At 40.8% G+C, this 21804-nt stretch overlaps 1 protein-coding gene and 1 long non-coding RNA gene across 4 annotated transcripts in view; one reads left to right on the top strand and one right to left on the bottom strand.

Moving 5' to 3' along the window:
• Positions 1-3067: 3067 nt before the first annotated feature.
• Positions 3068-15156, bottom strand: LOC109444147 (uncharacterized). Its single transcript, XR_002136796.3, has 2 exons — positions 14974-15156; positions 3068-3973 (listed from the first exon to the last, which is right to left on the bottom strand). It is a non-coding gene; the product is annotated as an uncharacterized LOC109444147 (long non-coding RNA).
• Positions 15157-15265: 109 nt separating this feature from the next.
• SORD (sorbitol dehydrogenase) overlaps positions 15266-21804 on the top strand; it is a 41476-nt gene continuing 34937 nt past the window's right edge. The window contains exon 1 of one of the 3 annotated variants that reach the window (XM_019725308.3): positions 15266-15462. In XM_019725308.3, coding sequence (XP_019580867.1) covers positions 15400-15462 — 63 coding nt within the window. In that variant the 5' untranslated portion in view covers positions 15266-15399. Of the gene's footprint in view, positions 15463-16327; positions 16508-21804 lie in introns of those variants that run through there. The other 2 variants (XM_019725309.3, XM_074327811.2) reach the window with 2 other exon arrangements.

The raw sequence follows: 21804 nt of genomic DNA on the forward strand, positions 1-21804 counted from the left end.
TGAATTATCTTTTCCTAACATATTGAATATTATCTTTCCTGAACACTTTATCTTAGTCACATTCAGTGATTATGTTTCTTGTATAGAAATCAAGCCTGTCTATGGAACTTAAGTTAATTATTAAAAGGATTAAATAAATGTATAGCAAGCGGTGTACATTGGGATTTTGTACATTGAGAGTGTTCAAGTATTTTTCTGACGTATGTAGTTTGCATGTGTTAACATAGTAAATAAAAAACCACCACAAAACAAAAATGATTCCCAAACATTGAAGTTATATAGGCAACTTTAGTGACATCACATGTCTATTAGATTTATAGCAGCTTTAGTAAAAAATAGTTCTTTCAAATGGTGTGTTTGGTTATACTACTACTTAGCAGTGTGAAAACCTGAGAGTAACCTCAATGTTTAATAATAACAAATGACACCTTAAATCATATTGCATCAATTTAATGAAATAGCCATTTTTTTCCTTTTAACAGCTTTATTAACTGCTTTGCTGTGACGTTCAGATAAATCTGAATGAATATTTACATCCGCTAACTGTGGCATTTGAGTTTACCCCATGAGCTAATAAAAAACTTCCCTCTCCTGCGGAGTTCAAGTATATGTGCATAAAATAGTCAAAATATCAACTTTTTATTTTTGTGGATTTTTAACACATTTCGAAAAAAAAACTTGAAATCAATGCAGTGAAAGGGTTAAGATATAATCACATACCATACAATTCACCCATTTCATGGGTACAATTCAGTGGTTTTTTAGTATAATGACAGTGTTGTGTAATGTCACCACAATCTGATTTAGAACATTTTCATCACCCCCTCCAAACACCCCTTGCTCATTAGCAGTCACTGCCCGTGCCCCTCCCCTACACCCCCATTCCCAGTCCTAGGCAACCACTAATTTACTTTCTGTCTCTATAGATTTGCCCATTCTGGATATTTTACATTTATGGAATCATATAACATGGTTTTTTGTGACAGGCTTCTTTCACTTAGTATAATGTATTGAGTTCAGCCATGTTTTAGCATGTATCAAAACTTCATTGCTTTTTATTGCCAAATAATATTCCATTGTACAGATATACCACATTTTATTTATCCAACAATTGATGGACACTTGGGTTTTTTCCACTTTTGGGCTATTATGAATAATGCTGCTGTGAACATTATATGTACGAATTTTGTGTGGATGTATGTTTTCATTTGTATTGGATATATATCTAAGAGCGAAATTGCTGGAGCACATGGTAACTATGTTTAATATTTTGAGGAACTGCTAAACCATTTTCCAAAGTAGCTGCATCATTCTACATATCAACCAGCAATCTATGAGGGTTCCAATTTCTCCTCATCCTCGTCAACGTGTAATTTTTTGTCATTTAGAATGTAGCCTTCCTAGTGGGTGTGAAGCGGTATCTCATTGTGATTTTGATTTGCATTTCCTATATGGATAATGATGTTGAACATTTTTGTACATGCTTATTGGCCAGTTTTTTATATCTTCTTTGGAGGAATGTCTATTGTTGGAACTGGTCATGGAGAGGACATGACCGCTGATTGACTCATGAGCTGGACTCAGGGAGCTGGAGGATCCTCACCCCCTCACATCCTTGGAATGTACATTCTGTCCATTGTTCCTACAGTAAGAGCCATTTTCAAGGACGCAGTCTTGAGAGCAATGTGTTGTTGAGACCATCTGGACAGTATATGTGACTGAACCTAGTTAAGGCCTCTATATAAACTTTTAAGATTCTGGCAGGTGATTGTGGCGATCTACTTGTTTTGTGGCTACACAAGACAAACCTCATATGTAAGTTCCCTTGCTTATTAAGCCTTCCACCTACCAAGCTGGAAGGGTCTCCCTCTTTTTTTAGTCTCTCCTTGCCCTCTATTTATAGGGGCCACTTACGGGTTTCTCCCTGGAAGTTTCCAAGTTTGCAAACCAACATCTATTCAAGTCCTTTGCCTATTTTCAATTTGGGTTGTCATTTTATTATTGAGTTGTAAGAGTTTTTTATGTATTCTGGATACAAGTCCTTTATTATATATTTGGTTTTGTATCTAAGAAGTCTTTGCCTAAACCAACCAAGATCATGAAGATTTAGTGCTAGTTTCAATTCTTGTGTTTAGGTCTGTGATTCATTTTGAGTTAATTTTTATAGATAGTGTGATGTAGAGTACAAATTCATTTTTTTTTGCATGTGTATCCAGTTGTCCTAGCACCATTTGTTGAAAAGACTATTCTTTCCTCCACTGAATTGTCTTAGCTGGAGTAACCACTTTATTTTTCTGATTATGTAAATGCCTACGTTAAGAAAAAAGAAAGATCTCAAATAAACAAACTAACTCAATACCTCATGGAACTAAAAAAGAACAAACTAAGCCTAAAGTTAGAAGAAGGAAAGAGATAACAAAGATCAGAGCAGACATAAATGAAATAGAAAACAGAAAAACAACAGAAAAGATGGGCAAAACTAAGAGTTGGCTTTTTAAAAAGATAAAATTGACAAACCTTTAGCTAGATTTACTAAGAAAGGAAAAGAGAAGGTTCAAAAAAAATTATAAATGAAAAAGAAGACATTAGAACTGACACCACAGAAACACAAAGGATCATAAGAAATTTCTATGAACAATTATACACCAACAAATTGGGTAACCTAGAAGAAATGAATAAATTCCTAGAAACACACAACCTACCAACTATGAATCATGAAGTAAAAAATCTGAATAGGCCAATAACAAGTAAGGAGGTTGAATCTGTAATCAAAACCTCCCAACAAAGACAAGCCCAGGACAATATGGTTTCACTGGTGAATTCTATTATACCAAACATTTAAAGGAGAGTTAATTCCAATTCTTCTCAAACTTTCAAAAATTCAAATAAGAGGGAAAACTCCCAAACTGATTCTACAAGGCTTGCATTACCCCAATACCAAAGCTAGATAAGGACACTATAAGAAACAAAACCTACAGGCCAATATCCCTGATGAATATAGATGCACAAATTCCCAACAAAATGCTAGCAAACCGAATTCAACAGCACATTAAAATAATCATACACCATGATTTAATGGGATTTATTACTGGATGCAAGGATGATTCAACATGCAAATCAATAAATGTGATATGCCAATTAATAGAATGAAAGACGATAGTTATATGATAATAAATAGGAAGGATACTCAGTAAATTGGGCATAGAAGACATGAATGTTATTCAGCCATGAGAAAGAAGAAAACCCTTCCATTTGTGACAATATGGATCTTGAGGGCATTATGCTAAGTGAAATAAGTCAGACAGAGAAAGACAAATACTGTATAGTCTCACTTATATGTGAAATCCAAAAACATTGAACTCATGGAAACGAAGAGTAGAATGGTAGTAGCCAGGGGCTGAGGGGTGGGAGAAATGGGGAGATGGTGGTCAAAGTGTACTAAGTTTCAGTTATAAAATGAATAAGTTCCAAGGATCTAATATACAGCATGGTGACTGTAGTTAATTCTGTATTGTATACTTGAAAGTTAAGAGTACAGCTTTACTGTTCTCCTCATAACAACAACAAGATGGTAATTATGTGATCTGAAGGATGTGTTAACTAAACTTATTGTGGTAAACATCTCACAATATACATGAGTACGTGTACCAAATCATCACATTGTACACCTTAAACATACACAATGTTATATGTCAATGATTTCTCAATAAAGCTGGAAACAACAATAATACACATTTATTCTCTTATAGTTCTGGAGGTCAGAAATGTGAAATACACTTCAGTGGGCCAAAATTAAGGTGTCTGCAAGGCCAAGCTTCCTCCCGAGGCTCTAAGAAGGAATACGTTTCCTTGTGTTTTCCAGCATCTAGGGCTGCATTCTTTGATGGCTAGCATCTTTCTTCATCTTGAAAGCCAGCAGTACAGCATCTTGCTTCAGTCATCACATTGCCTTCTTCTATAGTGAAATATCCCTCTGCCAGACAGAAATGGAATAAACAATTTCCAAATCACTAGAGGGAATAGGAAAGGAAATACAGAAAATCCAACAAAAAGTTGAAGAGAATGTAAAAATGAAGCAATGGGAAAAAATCACGTTAAACAGAAAACACAATAAAAGAAGGCTACCCAAATATGTCTGTAAATGCAATACATATAAATGGATTAAACTCACCACTTGAAAGACACAGAAGCACAGATTGGATGCATAGAAACAATAACCAGCAAACAAAAAATTTCCCTCTGCCTCCCTCTTATAAGAATACTTGTGATTACATTTAGGATCCACTAAGTTAATTCAGGATAATCTCCTGGTCTCAATAGCCTTAATTTAATTACATCTGCAAAGTCCCTTTTGCCATATAAGGTAACATTCATAGGTTCCAGCAATTAGCACCTATGTATCTTTGGGGCCATTATTCAGCCTGCCAAGTTGGCTAAAGTAAATGCTTAAGAAACATGCGCTATTATTATTAATGTGCAAAGCACTCCATTATATTATCTAATTTAATCCTCACTACAAGCCTATGAGGTAGAAACTATATTTATCCCTATCTTACAGAGAAGAGGTTTAAGAGCTTAAGTAGTTGTGTAAAATCAGATGGTAAATGGAATTCCAACCGGAGACTAAGTCCAGAGCCCATGCTCTTTGCCTCTATCACCGGCTGGCTTTAGGGAGCACACCTATCACTCCCCTTGCAGTAATAGTGAAGCCATCCAATTTTTCTATTTGACTCATTTGAGTTAGTGTATGTTTTCTGGGAAAGGGGAGGTCCTTCCCCATAGACTGTTGTCTCTTTCAGGACTGGGAGTATGTCATGCACTTTCCCTTGTGGGTTAGTGCTCTGTACATACTGAAAATGAATCAATGTTGTTGATTTAACTGTCAAAGCTAGAGACCATAAAGATAATTAAGTGCAAACAACATTGATCAAACAGAATAGAATCTGCATTCTTTTTTGCCAACCCTTAGAAACTGACATAGTGGGAGGGGTGAGTTGAGATGGAGAAGTTTAATTTCACCTTCTAAAGTTCAGTTGGTCTATTGATCTGGGACATGTGGAGATTACAACAACTACTCTTCAGGAAAACATCTTATTTTGTTCCATGAAAAATAAATAGTATTTTGTTAATGCAACATGTTCTAGTCTTTCTGGCATGAGAGGACTGTGGTTAAACTCGGCACGTCATGTGCATGGGTAGGAGATGGACATCATTCAACCAGAGAAAGTCAAACCAGGAAATCAACTACGAAGAGAGGTATCCAAAATGTCAAAGTGATGAGCATTCTGGATGATGGTGGGGAAAGGCACAGTGAAGGAAAATAAAGGTGATGGAAATACTTGTATCTGATGCTGGTACTGCCTTCCTGGGAAATAATGAAACATGATGAAAGAGAAGAAAAGACAGGCTTAGAACTAGGCAACAAAATGAAGGCGCTTTGTTAATATAAGATTTTCTCTAAAACATGAGGGAAAGAACTAGAAGTGGGCATATAAAAATTAAACTATCTTATAATGAGCCTGTTTTTCTTCAAAATGGATAAGTACTTGTACTTGGTAAGTTTGAGAACTCACCATCAGAGCCTTATCTTTGATGAACCACGTAGCAGCCACCTCAGAAACCTGAATCATCAAAGCCTCATTTTCCCTCCTTATTGCCACATAACTTAACTAGATCGGGGTGGGAGGAAAAGATGGAAACTACAATAAGTAATCTAGTATCCTCACTAGCATCTCCAAGGCACTAGGGGAAGTGAAATGGCCAAGGTCCTGGGCTGAGGGCTTCTAGATTTCCACCCACACATCACTAAAGAAATTGAATGGATGCCCTGTTGGTTCATCAGTATGCCACCCCCCGCCCCCTTCTTGTGAGCAAATACGTGTGGAAGCTAAAGGTTGCCCAGTGAGCATGAAACCAGAGCATGGGTGGGGGTGGGGGGGGTGTACTGGATGGTTCCAGCACAGGCAGATGACACCCTGCTTTGGTGGCCTGATGCCTCCATGTCTGTTATCGGGATGTCCTCATTGTTGCGACTAGCTCTTCATATTCTTAGGTCAGGAAAATGTCTTTCCAGGATGATTTTGGGGGCCAAGTGTCCCTTCTGCTAGCACATTTTTCCTTCCCACATTATTATGCAATTGATTAAATTTAAACCTAACATAATCTAGTCCCATCCAGTCCATATTTTCCTGAGATCATAACATACCCATGCCACTTTAATTTGATCTGGATATTCCTGAGACTCATCTATTACACATTCATAAATAATCCCTTTGGCTGTGTCATTTCTACTAATGTCTGATCTCATCCCTTTTATTTGGGTTTTACTGATTTTATTCTACGTGTGAGGGTTGTTTGGGTTTTACTGATTTTATTCTACGTGTGAGGGTGTGTTTGGGTTGTCAGCACAACATATTGCCCATATAAACATTGTCCCATTAAGTCCACAAATGAGCATTATGGGGTAGCTAGTGTTATTCTCATTTTAAAGCAGAAAAATTGACACTAAGCCTTCTCTGAACTTGTCCAAAATTACATAGCTGGTAAATTATGGAATTGTGATTCCATCCTAGATCAGTCTGATTTCAAAGTTCAGCCTCTTCTTACATAATACTGAAGTGACTATGAAAAATCAAGCTTCCAGACTGATACTTCAATTGGAATTCATAATGATGTTTCCTGGTGATGACAGCTTGCACCATGCACAATAGGGGTTCATACTTGACTGCCTATCAAGTCACGCTGTTGAGCTTTGAAAAACCACATAAGCTTTTAATGTATTATTGCAATTAGATTTGCTAATATTTTGTTTAGGATTTTTGCACCTATGTTGATGAGAGAGACTGGCTTGTAATTTTCCTTTTTTGTAATTTCCTTGTGTGGTTTGGGTATCAGGGTTATGCTGATCTCATAAAACAAGTTAGAAAGTGGTGTTCCCCCTTTATTTTTATTGCTTGTGCTTAGAGGGTGTTATCTGTACTATTTGTACCATTTGTACGTCACAGAGATTTTGTTTTTGGCCTAATATAAGGTCAATTTTTGTGAATTATTCATGGATACTTAAAAGAAAGCATAGTCTCATATTAGAATGCCAAGTTTTATCTATGCTATTAATTATGCAATTTAGACCTTCTATGTCTTTAAGGCTCCTACTTCAGTAGTCTTCCCTTATCCACATTTTCACTTTCTGTAGTTTCAGTTACCTGAGCTCAAACATGTTCCAAAAATATTCAGTGCAAAGTTCTAGAAATAAATAATTCATAAGGTTTACATTTCTTGGCATTCTAAGTAGCATGATAAAATCTCACCCTGTCCCGCCTTGGACATCGTCCTTTTGTTCAGCATATCCTTCCCATTCGACAGGTATAGTCTCAGTTATCACATCGACTGTCCGGGTATCGCAGCGTTTGAGTTCACATAACCTTTACAATAGCCTAATGCTATGTCACTATGCCTACATCATTCATCTCACTTATCTCATCACACAGGCATTGTATTATCTCACATCATCTCAAGAAGAAAGATGAGTAGAGCCCAAGGTATTTTGAGAGAGAGAGATCACATTCACATAATTTTTATTACAGCACATTGTTATAATTGTGCTATTTTATTATTAGTTATTGTTGTTTATCTCTTACTGTGCCTAATTTATAAATTAAACTATCGTAGGTATGTATATATAGGGAAAAACAGTATTGTTACCAATTCCAGGTTCGCGTGCCCACGCATCAATGTCCAATATTCAAAATGTCAGTTTGGAATAAGGAGAGGTTTACTGATCGAGAAGGAACTAGCTCAAGAAGATGGGGGACTTTAATGCTTCCACACATCCATCTTAAAAGTGCTCCAAATTCAAGCATCCTTTCTGTCAAGGGAAGGCAGGGGAAAGAGGTGGGTGAGAACTATAGATAGCTAGGTATGGACAGGGATCCAAGGAAGAGAGAAAAATCTCTAAATATCTTTGTTCCACATCAGTCCATTGACCCCCACTGATCTGAGCCCCATCTAAGGCTTCTGTAAATCTTTGATAAACAGTCATTGTTTTGTACACATTTTCCCGCTTTTTCAAGAGAGGCGCCTTCTGGCAACGGGCTGTTTTCCCAAAGTGCTCAAGCCTCAACAGAATTCCTCTAGTTATTTAGCATATTTATAGCAAGGCCATGGGAGAAAGGCAGGCTAGAATTTATGATAGAATGAGAGAGAGAATGAGAGAGAGAGAGAGAGAGAGAGAGAGAGAGAGAGAGAGAGAGAGAGAGAGAGAGAGAAAGAGCATTTTACTCTGTTACAGTATATACAGGGTTCAATACTATCCATAGTTTAAGGCATCCACTGGGGATCTTGGATTGTGTCCCCCATGCATAAGGGGGGACTACTATTGTACTGTATTTCTATTTTTCCTTGTATATCCTGTGGTTTTATGTTTTAATATTCCTGCCGATGCTATGTTGTTTGGTACAGAGATTCATAACTTTGTATATTCATTGTAAATTACATTCCTTATCATTATAAATGACTATTCTTTGTCACCTTTAATACTTGTTTGTCCTAGAGTTAACCTTGCCTCATACTAAAATTACTACCCCTGATTTCTTCTTGTTGACAATTGTGGAGATTTCTGAATAATTAGGTTGGTGCAAAAGTAATTGCAGTTTAAAAGTTTAAAAATAATTGCAAAAACCGCAATTTTGCACCAACCTAATATTTTGTTTTGAGTTCCTTGTTGGATGCAGTTGGAGTTTCTGCTCTATGATTCAATCTGGATTCCTTTCAATAAATTACTTTTGTCCGTTTGAAACAGGGCCTGGTTGGGACCCCACGAAAAGGCCTCACCTCTCCCTGCCCTAGAACTTAACAATTGATCAACCCTCTCTCTGTGTCTGAGCTTAGGATGTCCCCTGTCCCAGTTCCCTGCTTTAGATAATTACCCTGAAACTTATGCTTGCTTGCTAGTCACAATGCCCCCCGTGCTTGCCTATTACAATCTTTATGGACTAGCATTCGTTCCAGGTTACTGTCATTACTGCTTCTGGGTTGGTGACCACTTTAGAGAGCCACATTGCCAGAGGGAAGGCTCCATGCAGACCCCTGGAACCATTACGTAGCCTCTGGAGGAATGCCCAGATTTTCCCTTAGATACCCCAGCCTGTCTGAGAATGGTAAGGTAGGTTTTGGAGGTGTTAACCCGCTGCCTTCTCAGACCACTGGTTTTCTGATAATAAACACTTATTCTACGACCCAACTCCTGTGTCAGGCGCAGGCAGCACGAGCCCCGGACTCGTTTGGCCTCTGGTTTCACCTTTATATTTATCAAATTGACGTATATTTAATCTTAATTTTCTCATATTATTTTATATAATGCTACAATATTGTGATTTATAAGAATTATATATTTGGTCATTCAGATGACCAAAATATATTTGCCATATATATTTGGTTTTTGTCCACAAAACCATTGGAATATTGTGTTGAGAGTGAAAAAGATGTCTTTTGTTATGTTAATTAGGTGACTTTTAGAAAGTATCTAAGGATAAGGGCTGGTTACCAGGAGAATTAATCACGAGTAGAAGGTTGGAATTTTCAGTCCCACTCCCTTACCCCTGACCTCTGGGGAGGGGAGAACAACTGGAGGTTGAAGAAATTACCAATAGCCAATGATTTAATCAATCATAATTACGAGGTCAGACAATTAAGCTCATGAACTCATCCTAGAAAAAGTGTTACTTACCTCATTGCTGAATATCACTATGGTCACCTTAGAAGTACTCCCCTTGGGAAGCTATGCACTGATGCCAGCGCCTTGTCCACCCTTCAAAGCAGTTTTAGAACTCTTTTTCTGGAATGGCCGTCAGAGCTGTCATCGTATTACCCTTGATGTTCTGAATGTCATCAAAGTGTCTTCCTTTCAGTATTTCCTTTACCTTTGGGTAAAGAAGTCATTGGGAGCCAGATCATGTGAGTAGGGAGGGTGTTCCAATACAGTTATTTGTTTCCTGGCTAAAAACTCCCTCACAGACAGTGTCGTGTGACTGGTACATTGTCGTAATGCAACAGCCATGAATTGTTGGCGAAAAGTTCAGGTCATCTAACTTTTTCACTCAGCCTTTTCAGCACTTCCAAATAGTAAACTTGGTTAACTGTTTGTCCAGTTGGTACAAATTCATAATGAACAATCTTTCTGATATCAAAAAAGGTTAGCAACATCGTTGCAACAAGTTAAAAGGACAGGGCTTGGAGAGCTTCCTGATTGGTGGACACATAGAGATACTGGGAGAGTGGCATGCCTTGAGAGGACATGGAAGTTCCGCACCACTTACCACATTCCTTTGATGTGTCCCATCATTCTTGGAATACTTCCTTACTTTCTAGTACAGTAAGATTTACCAGGTTCATCTTGTACTTTATCTGTCCCAGCCCTAGATTAAGTCATTTCTTCAAGGAGCTCCAGTTCTTTTTAATGGAGAATAGGATTTAGAAACCAAGATTTGCTTGCTAGATAAGCTCTTTGTTATCAGGTATCATTGTTCCCAAGCACTTTCAGTAGACAGAGCTATGCAGTGTATGTGAGCACAGATATTTATAACTATATTTATTTCTATGTCTGTTTCTCTATATTGAAAACCATGAGTTTACACTGATCTCTTCAATTTTATGCAACACCACACAGGCTTCATTCTGTTTTTCTTTTTCCATATTTGTACCTCCCTTTTCCGACAGTGAGAAATCTTGCTCCCATCATCCTTGATATATTTACTTAACCAATCTCCCATCTCTGTGGCTGCCTCCTCATCTGTCCCCAGCCTACCCAGGTTCCTACACCGCACACTGGCCCTTCCCCGTGGTTATCCCTGCATCGTATTCCGTCTCCCTCTCCTTTCATTGTGCTGTGTTCCCCCCATATGGACTCCTGCCTAGCCTTCTAGGGCTTTGACACCCTACCACTGCCCTGTAACGATGCCCTTCTCGTCCCATTTAGGCTACCTCACCTGTGTTGCCCCCCCACGCCCACACTGACCCCCTCTTTCCCTCAATGTGGAGTGCCTCCATATTGCATGCCTTCTCTCTTTGCCATATGGCAAAGAGTTCGATCACAAGTTTCACTTGCTTCTCAGCAGTATTTTTCTGGTGAATATTCTCTGTCTGCATTTCTTTTCCTCTTCTTTTCTTCTTTTTTTTCCTGTATCATATTTGTACGGTTCCTATTGTGGCCCTTTATTGATAACTCATTTCTGAATGAGGTGAATTATTCCTGGACCAGCTATTTGCAGGCATGACATGAAGGAAAGAGGACAAATCTGAGTTCTAGACTAACAGGAATTTCCCCTATAATCCGTGTTATCTATAAGAACTCTTTCAGCTCTCACTTCTCCCAGCCACAAAGATAGGCAGCTGTCTCGCTGTTCATGACATAACCTACCTGCTCCTCTCCATTGCCTCCTGCACGTAAGTTTCATCAACACGATTTCTTTTTCAAACCTATCTTCTCTGAGTCTCAGAACCAAACCAGTCTGGGAACTTCTACCACCATGTTATGTTCCCGGTTCTTGCTGCAAAAATGGACATTGCAACTCAGAGAGGACTTCTCACCTTGAAGAAATGTTATTTTCCAGCATTTTCCTTAAGATCCTCAGCCACGAGCATTCTGACTACATTTCTTCTTGCACGCCTACATTTCAAAAAATGTGAAACACTAGAAGACCTATGTATACCCAGAGTTCCTTTGTTTATTGTTGCCCCGCCACACTGCTGACTTTTACTAAGTCTCCTCCCTTTCTAGGACTCCACGTGTGTGGTTTCTTCAGCCTGGAACACACATGCTCTCTTTCCCTTGCCTCACTGCTGTGACTACCCAAAACTTTCAAGTACAGCTTATATGTCACTTCCTTGGGGTAATTTTCCCTCGCTTTTACTGGGCAGGGTTCTCCTGTTACACAAGTTCATGGTAGCCTTACCTTTTTCTTCAGAGCCCTTAACGTAATTATGGTTGAGTCATTATTTTTCTGATTATCTATTTAATGGCTTCCCCTCCCTGGAGTGGAGGTTATGTCTATTTTTTCCATTGTATCCCCAACACCTTGTACCCGGCATGTCATACTTATTATGTATTTGCTGAATGAATGGATCAATGATCCCAACCCAGTATGTCACCTTCTCATACCTTCAAACCAAAACTCTTTTCCATCATCACCAATGACCTCCTTGTTGCTAAATCCACTAGACACTTTTTGGTTTCCATCAGTATTCAATAGTTGGCTGTTTCCTTCTTAAAACACTGCCTATTCTTATTATTCCTTTGCTTATTTTCAGCATCCCTTGCTGGTCCCTCTTCTTTTTCCTGGTCCTTTAATGTTGGATGCTCAGAGCTTAGACATGAGCTGTCTCTTTTTTTTTATTCTACACACTCTCCCTAACGCATCTCATTCTCTCTTATTGCTTTAAATACAGTCTACATACCAGTGATCTCCAAATTTAGCCTAGACTTTTCAAGCCTAGACTTTGCCAGGCCCTTATATCAAACATGACCTTATATCACTTGGTCATTTCACAGGCATCTCAAACTTAGCATATCCAAAATTACCTGCCTAATCTTTCCCCCAAATCTACTCCTCCTCCTTTAATGTTCCCTATATCAGATAATGACATCTCATCCATCCAGTTAATCATGTCAGAAATCTGGGAGTCAACATTTCCACTATCTTCTCAACTCCGAAGAGCCAATCTCTTACCAAGTCCCTTGAAACTTACCTATAAAATAAATCTTGGATCTATCTACTTCACTCCATCTCCACTTCCATCATTTATCCACATGCAAGTGGATAAATCCACATCATCTTCAGCTGGCACGTAGCACTAACCTTTAACTGCTCCCATTGCTTCCATTCTTCTGGCCAGCAGTACTGCTACTACTACGAATACAACCAAGCACTGCTCTCACCTCTGGATAGTTCTAGACTAAAATTCCTGCTCTTTGAGTCCCTTTTCCTAACCCTTCTTATTCCTTTCAAGCCTGTCAAAGATTTGTTAATAGCAGATATGTTACTAGTGCCTTCCAGAAATCCATTAATCTCATCCATTGCATATGGATTTTAATACTTTAACTCTCATTGGTAACCTTATTTCCAAGGTTCTGAAAGAAATTTCATGGTTGTTCTTTTTTCATTTGTTTGTTTTTGTTTCTTTTTTTGTTGTAAATAATTAGGTTTGGGTAATTGAATAGTTAATGACCAAATACAGAAATCTGGAAATCAAGATTTCACAACTGTTCTAACTTTTGGAACACTGATTTTTCTTGGTAGTAAACTGTATAATCCAGACCTGAAGTAACCCAGTATCTGTGATAAGATGTTTCCTAAGCTAAAGTCTCCCTTCTTCTAGATATGTGACCCCCACAGGATATGCATCCTGTGAATTCATTTCTAAATTCCAAATAAGCAGAAATGTATTGACAATTTGTTGAAGTTGTATTTAGTTAAGAGAGTGCCTCAAAGTGCTGTGCTGTTTGGGGAAATCAGGCAGGGGTCCAGCGAAGCTGTGCCAAGCAGACTAGCAGCAAAGGCAAAGCCAGTATTTTATCCCTTAGTCAGTAAAATGCCTGGGAAAGTCTTTTCCTCACCATTGTGAATGCTGGGCTCTGTTAGGAAATTATGTAGAAGTGCCACAATAAGTTGTTTAAATACTATAACAACTTACTTTGTTTAAAAAAAATGTCAGTTTCTTAAGAATCCTATCAACTTGCCCTTTTAGCTTTTTTATAAAGGGCCCTAGTCACAGAATGTATTTGTAAATTTGTCTCCTGCCTTTCTCTTTGCCCCTAGCCAACAACCTTCAAGACAGTTTTAAAGTATTATTATTGTTCAGGAGAAAACAAATACCACTCCAAGTGTGCCTGTTGTGTCATTATTTTAGTGACGTTTGCTTTGTTTCTGGTACTCTGTTTTCTTAATTTAAAAGTCAAAAAATATCTACTTAAAGTGGACCTCTGAAGCCATACCTGGGGCTTTCTGCATCTTCAGCTTCACCCACTGGAAAGATGTACTTGGGAGACTGTGTGGAAACCCCACAAGGCAAGGAGAGGGAAGCTGAGTTTTAAATTCAGGTACATGAGTGAAGGCAGGCAACCCCCAGAAGCTGAGTGCAGGAACTGCTGGAGGAATCAGCCAAGTACAGACAAGTCTTGTGGGAGGTGTCTCAAAGCAAAGAACGTGATGAACTCTGAAAGTCCCCTGCAAAAATCCATCCCATTGCTTTATCACACCTTAGAACACCTCCCCCCCACCACTTCCCTTTTTGTTGTTATTGAGGTTCTAGAGCTTGATCCACATTCATCATCAAATATTTTCTTGAGCTTCCTACACTGTACCGAACAGTTTATCAGGTTCTGTTTCAGCAATGACGCCTTGCCTGATTCAGTGGGCTTCCAGTGCATTTGGGGAAGGAATTATTACCGGTGAAAGTACAGGCTGTGTCCCATACGTGAAGCACGCAGTAACTGCCACGTGGAGTCATCTCCAAGGGCTGTGAGCAAGTCTGCTGGAGGAGGTAAAAGGATTCCGCAGTGTGTGTGTGGGGGGGAGGTGATAGGGAATGAAATCCCAGAGCACTGTCCTCAAAGGAGGGAGGGGCCGTTGTGGACTTAGACCTGTCCAGAGGGCAGCTCTCTCCCCTTAGAGTAAAACTTCACTGTTTCTGAGGGGAGAGAGGCTTGCAGAAAGAATTTAGGCAGAAATCCTGCTTCTATCATACGAAGCAGAGCCAGTTAAAAGAAAGGGGTTCACAAATTCCATTTCACAGCTTCTTTACACTAATGCACCATTGCACTCATTCACTCCTACTTGTGCCAGGCAGTGTGCTGGATGCTGGGAATATGGGGCCAACATGGCCTGTGCCTTACAGTGTAGACCGCGGTCCACCTGCAGCCTCAGCATTCCCAATGCTAACAATACAGACCCTCAGGCCTCTCCTCAGATCTACACTTACCCTATCAGAGTCTCAGTGCTGGCCCTGAGAGTTTGCCCCACATTGCACATCCCCATTCTTCTGCAGCTAAAGTTTGAGAACACTGTCCTGGTGGCTGTTGCCTCTGCAAGCTGCTTTCAAGGCAGCAATGTTTGAATGTCAGGCGGACAGAAACAGTGGGGCAGCCGGGGGCGGCGGCCGGGCTTCTCCAATCCCAGCGGCCTCACCTGCCCCTCGGGCTCTCGCACGGGTGTGAGCAGGGCAGACCCGCCCCGCCACGCTAGCACCGCCCCGCTGTCAGGGACGAGAAAGCCCCGCCCCCGGGCGCCTGCGGCCGATAGCCCAAGCCCTGCCTCCCCCTTTTTACCCCAGACCCTCCGCAGGGAAGCCGCCAGAATCACCACGCGGCCTGCAGCCTGCAGCTTTGACCCGGGAGGCACGCGCGACATGGCGGCGACCAAGCCCGAGAACCTCTCTCTAGTGGTACACGGACCCAGGGACCTGCGCCTGGTAAAACGGGAAGGGAAGTGGGTTGCCTAGCCTGCCCCTGCCCCACCGGCCGCGGCGCCAGGTCGCCAATGCCCGCCCTGCCCCGGCCCTGCATCTCGCGGGTCCTGGCGGCTGAGATCCCAGCGGGTTACCATGTTGGGGGGAGGGCAGCGGTTGGCGGTTGGCGATTGGCGATTGGCGATTGGCGGTTGTCCGTCGTCCATTGGTGCGAAGGTACTGAGAACTGGGTTCTTGTCGCGTGCTTCCCGGCACCTAGCCAAAGGCTAGCACGTGGCTGGAGCCCAGGAAGCTTGCGAAATGATTGAAGCCTTCTCCCTCCTTTGCTAGCCAGATTCGTATTCTAGCCTCTGTCATTGTGCTTTCCAGAAGAGATACCAGGGAGGCTGATTTAGGACATGATCAGAACTTCTCTGGGCAGACAGTGCAGGGCAGAAAGGGGAGCCAGAGGGACATTTTAAAACTGTAGAACTCGTATTTAATCTCTCTTGCTTGGGGCTGATAAAACCTCCTTTGCAGGATTATGATAATGAGGGCACCCAGCACTTAATAGGTACTCAGAAAGGGCTGGCTCCTTCCTCCTTTCCTTCCCGCACAGGCCTCCATCACCAGGACTGCTGGTGTTCCCTGTGCATATGCAGACTACTGGACCCTGAGATATGCCAGACTTCTGGATCTTGAGAGTCTCCACGTCTATACAGCTCCTTCCCTCCTGACCTCCCTTAGTCCACATCTGGTTCACTCTCCAGCCTTTTTCCTTTTCTGATCCTGCTCCTCTGTCCCTTTAAGAGCATGTATATGTCTCCTTTGCCCAGACCCTGCCTCTGCCCCCTGGCTCATAAGGCCCAAGTTTAGAGAGCTGCAGAGCCAGCCCTTTGGTTGTGCCAGTGCTCCCTTGACAAAGTCCATCTAAGATAGGACTGGCATGGCAGTGGCTATGTGGGACAGGTGCCAACCATCTCTGCTGCTTCCTGGCACCCTTTCTTCCCCCTCAAAGAGAACATGCATCGCGTGGATCTAGATTGGAGAGACTCAGGAGATTATCCAGGTTAGCAGTTCTTTTTTTTTTTCTTTTTTTTTTTTTTTTACTTTTTTTTTTATTTAATTGGGGTGACAATTTTTAGTAAAATTACAAGCAGTTCATGACTTTTGGAGAATCTGTGGTCCCTCTCCCCAAAGAATACAACAATTTCAAAGAGTTAGTGGACTTCCTTTAAGCCCCTCCATAGATTCTCTAGAGGTTTGTGGACCTCAGACTAAGAACTCCTACTTTGAGCCAACTCTCCATTTCCTCAGTTGAGGAAAGTTCCATCCCCAATGTGACAGACTTGATTGGTTAACAGAGTCCAGACAAGAACTCAGGTTCAGACTCCCATTCTAGTGTTCTCTCCACTTACCTTGGAGCCTCCTCCCAAGGTCCTGAATTAAAGTGACACTATTAGTCCTTATTGGTACCAACATCAGATGGTAGTAGGAGGAGGGGAAAGTGGTACAGCTCTACACAGCTTAAAGTGATTTCAAACTCAGTCCTTCATTCTACAAACATTTACTGTATGAGGGGGTGCCTTCCATGTGCCAAGCACTGTTCTGGGGCTGGAGTCTCAGAGAGGAGGAGGACACAGGCCCTACCCTCAAGCTGCTCTAAGGATTCAGACAGATGATGTAAAACAGTGTGAAGGTTTGATGGAAGCCACAGAGAGTAAAGGCCTCACAGGGAGAAGCCCTGGGCCCAGGGAGGAGGCCCTAGAAATGGACGGTATTTGAGCTGGTTCTTGAAGGCTTTGTTGTTAGAAACATCCAAGTCTGTAGAGAATATAAGAGTTTTTCTGAGCCACACTGACGACATATGCCAGGGAGCAAGATCTAAAATGCTCCTGAGAATAGCAGTTTTGCAGTTTCTTTTATGCATTTGAGATTAAGGAGGAAACTTGAGGAAGATTACATGAGGGTAGGAGAAAGCAACGTAGGTAGGTATCAAGTTATAGGATAGTTAACAAGATTATGTGCTCTCTGGAGGGCAGTCTTCGGAAGGGTCTGAAAGGGGGCATTTCAAAGATATGTTAACCTAGATGCATAGTAACAATGGGCAGGACTTTTTTAAGGCAAAGATAAACCTTTAAAGAAGTTAAATGTTTGGGACATGACTGCTCACCGTGACCTGCCCATTTAGGAATCTATGATCACATCACCCTGTGAGGTTACTTTCCATAAAAGTCATTTTTCATCCACAATTCCCCCTTTTGGTCATAAATCAATGCAAAGGATGCATTAATGACCAACTTTTTGGTCTGATAGTGTGGTCTCACAGTGCTAGGAAGACTTATTCCTAGGAAGTCTCGGCATCAAAGTCGTCTTGTTGACCACTGGGGATGGGGCAATATCCTAACCTTGTGATGTGAGTTGAGGCCAAATTTTCCCCAAAGGAAGAGCAGGTAAGTGGAAAGGGGTCAGGTCATATGGCCTTCATTTTGAAAAAAACACTCTGGATCATTTCTGCCCCTTGGACTACCATGATTGGAGTTTTGCCTTCTCATTTTTCTGTATTTGGCATCCGGTATAACATTTACATAAGCCACAAAAAGAGTATTATGTTCAGTAATCATGAACAAGTATAAATATTTTTATGACTAATATCATTAGCAGACAGGTAAAGACAATCAAACAAAATGGATTCTGAGTTCAGTATCAATCCATAGGTGTACAGGTTTTGTCGATGTCTTGGTGTAGCTGTCTACCTCTGATGTCAGCAGTTTCTCATCCTAGAGGAGTCTTTGATGTCCACTGTAGGTGGAGGTGAGTGTCAGAGACAGAGGTAGATGTGACCAAAGAGGCCTGTGCTGCCTCAGAGATAGCTGCAACCCAACACAGACCCTCCTGGGCCCTTGCCATTCCTTCCCAAGCACAGTTGTCCCCCTAGTATCTCCATAAGGAGCCCCACCCAATAGGGTACTTCTGTCCCTCCACCCTCTTCCATAAGGCAATTAGACTAAGTGGTTTGGGTTTAGAGTCTGGGATAACAGTAGTGAACCAGAGAGAACAGTCCTGGGGCAGCTTTGAGTGGAGAACACGGGTTCTCTCTGGGAGAACCAAAATGAAATCCAAGATTTCATTTCATTCCTGGGCACAGCAGGCTGTGGCCATTTGGGTTGACCATGGACAGAGTCCACTGAACAAAAATGGTTTGTGCCTCAGGAACTCATGTGAAGGGAGTGGTCTGGGGAAAGTCCCATTCCTAAAATCTGAAGCAGGATTCTGAAGGGTTCTGAAGTGGGAACTGTGGGCTTCAACTCTTTCCAGTGCTGCCGTTCTGCTTCAGGTAATGTCAGGGACCGGCCAGTGTCCAGGACAGTGATTTCTGTGGGAAAATGTGACCTGGGCCACTTGAAACGCATCCCTCATTTATCCAGAAGGAAACCTAACAGCCCGCCTTCCTCCTGCCTACTGGGAAGGCAGGATTCCCTTTTCTTTCTTGATGCATTGGCTGCAGGGAAGAAAACCTTGGTAGCTAGTGATCACCTTGCCCATAGCAAGGGAGGAGCCTTGGATGCTCCAATGCTCCCTGGCCTGGAGGGTTGGGCCTGAACAGTGGTTTGGGCTCTAGGGCATTTGTAAGTTGGGTGGTAAATCAGAGAGGAGTAACCAACCACTCAGATGGTTAGACTTTTTCCTACCTTGTTTCCCCGAAAATAAGACCTAGCTGGACAATCAGCTCTAATGCATCTTTTGGAGCAAAAATTAATGTAAGGCCTGGTATTGTATTGTATTATATTATATTATATTATATTATATTATATTATATTATATTATATTATATTATATTATATATTTTGCTCCAAAAGACGCATTAGAGCTGATTGTCCGGCGAGGTCTTATTTTCAGTGAAACATGGTATTAATATTTGTGGAGAAGATACTTAATCTCTAATTTTATTGAAAGTATGGGCTAGATTTTTGGCAAGGGTCCTTCTATAGCTGTTTGTGTATATATATAAAACTTTTTCCTTTTTTCTTTTCAGTCTTAGGAATCCAAGATGGTAAAGATAGGTGGGCTTTGAACTACTTCTAGAGCTGCATTTCTGGGTTCGCAAAGATTTGTGAGATAAGGACAATTGTTCTCAATTTCCCATAAAATTGGGTTGTAACTTAAGTGATAACATAGGTTTATTTACCCATCCAACTACTTCATTCCTAATTTGCTTGTTTCCTTTGGAGTACAGAGTTTTATTTTAGCTTAGGGGAGGGGGCTTTAAAAGTTCATATCAGGCTCTGAATCTTCAGCTTCTAATTTTGCCAAACTTCTGATCAAAAGTTATTAAGTCCTTTCCAGTGTCTTGCCAGGTTTCAGCTGAAACAAACAGTAAATATTTCTGGCAGTATTAAACATTCACAATGGACTCAAGAGAGGGCAAAATTTAGAAAGAGATGCCAGAGGTATGGGGAAGAATCGGCCAAGGAAGTTTCAGAAAAAGATTCAAGTTGAGATATTCTTTAGTTCAGTTCAGAATTTGCTTTAGTTTTGAATTTGTTTCTTGAAGAGAGGTTATCTTCAGATCATTTAATTTCTTAGAGGCCTTTAAATACTGATTGAAAAATTCTTCCCATTCAGCTTGTTGACCATTTCTAAGATTCTCTAATTGTGCACATAAATGTACTAATTTTGGAACGTTGAAAGTTCCCAGAGTGGCCACTGTAATTTCAAATTGTCCTTTGTATCAGAAGTCCATCGAGATAAATACTTAGTAGAGAATGAACCATAAATTCAGCTGGTGTTTCCAGAATGGGGTTGTCCCTCCATAATAGCCTTAGAAAGAGGGCACCCTATTTTACAGACAAGAAGGACAACACAAATTTTATAAATTTTACTAGAAGACCCAAGAACCAAAAGAGCAAGGTTTGGAACAAAGAGGACCCAACACTGGAATCCTGGAGCTGTCAGGGAAATGACAGAGTACAAAGGGCTCAGGCTGGTACCTTGCTTGAATTCAACAGCCTGACTGGAAGTGGAGAGTTCTTTGGATCCCACACTTGACACCAGAAATGTCAACCAAGAATAAATGAATCAGAAGACTTCGCTAGAATTAAATGACAAGGTTTTATTCAAGGGTCTTAAGATTTGCAAATTGTGGGACACTACCAGGTAACACCCAGAGTGTTCCAAAGAAAAGAGGAAAGCTTAGAGTTCTTATAGTAAAATGCACATTCTTGGGAAGATAAGTCCTATATGCTTAGTCTCTGGATTGGTCTGAGATGGTAATCTTCCAGATGTCTGATGGTCTGGATAATGGATGTCAGGTAGTCTGGACTTGTGAACATTATTTCCTAAGTTCTTCAGAGGGTTAGCTATAGGATGTATATCTCCAGGTATTGATGCACAACTGAAAAGTTCAAAAGTGTAAGTCCTCAGGCTAGTTAAAGTAATATAAAATCTATTCCTCATGTTTCAGCCCATTCTGATTTAAGTAATTGTGTTAGCTTTGTGGTTCCATTTTGTTTCTTCACTCTTTCATCAGATAGGATGGTGCATGTAAAAAGGCCTAGCACAGCTAATAGTATGTGTTTAGCAGGAGGGTGGCCCAGGAGAACCTGACACTTAAACCACCTCAGCATAAAAAGAGATGGATAAAGACCAAGACCTTTAAACATAGACTGTTCTTTTTTGTGTTCTGTGGGTAATTCTTAATCATATTATTATAATGCCAGCCTATGCAATAATCTTGTATTCAGTTGTATTTACCAGTTTAATTACTTTATGCCTCGTTGGTCAGCCTTGAGAAATCCAGACGTTGCTTTTAATTGGGAAATGAATTCTCTCTCTGAACTACTAGTTCATAGAGTTGGGATATAAAACAGTCAAATTAGTTTTTCTCCATAGAAGCTATCTAGGGTGGAGGGGGCAGGGGGGCTTTGTTTTTTAATGCTGTAAAGTTTCACATGAATAGTAAGTGAAATGAAGGGAATTAATATGCTAAGTGCCCACTGCACTCCAGGCATGTGCTGGGTGCATTAATACAAGGCTTCACAGACCATCTGAGATGAAGGACCAATTTTATTTTTATTCCCAATTGGCCATGGACCAATATGTTTGTATTGCTGCATTTGGATATTATAGCAAGGTCAAAATGCTGTAAACATTTCTAAATCCTCCTGTCAATTTAGGTACATATTGCATCACATATCAGTAATAGTCCATTGACCATACTGAGTACACTTTATCTCCTTTATTCCTGATAGCTAGCTCTACCAGATTTCAGGCACAAGCGTCTGGATAGGGAGAACAGGAACAACACAGCCCCCACATCCAGGGAGCTGAATACCATGGAAGGGGTGTAGTCTGACTTTTGTTTTA

Source organism: Rhinolophus sinicus, chromosome 3, assembly GCF_057876585.1.
Source record: "Rhinolophus sinicus isolate RSI-liver-muscle chromosome 3, RSI-T2T, whole genome shotgun sequence".
In the NCBI taxonomy this organism is placed as follows: domain Eukaryota; kingdom Metazoa; phylum Chordata; class Mammalia; order Chiroptera; family Rhinolophidae; genus Rhinolophus; species Rhinolophus sinicus.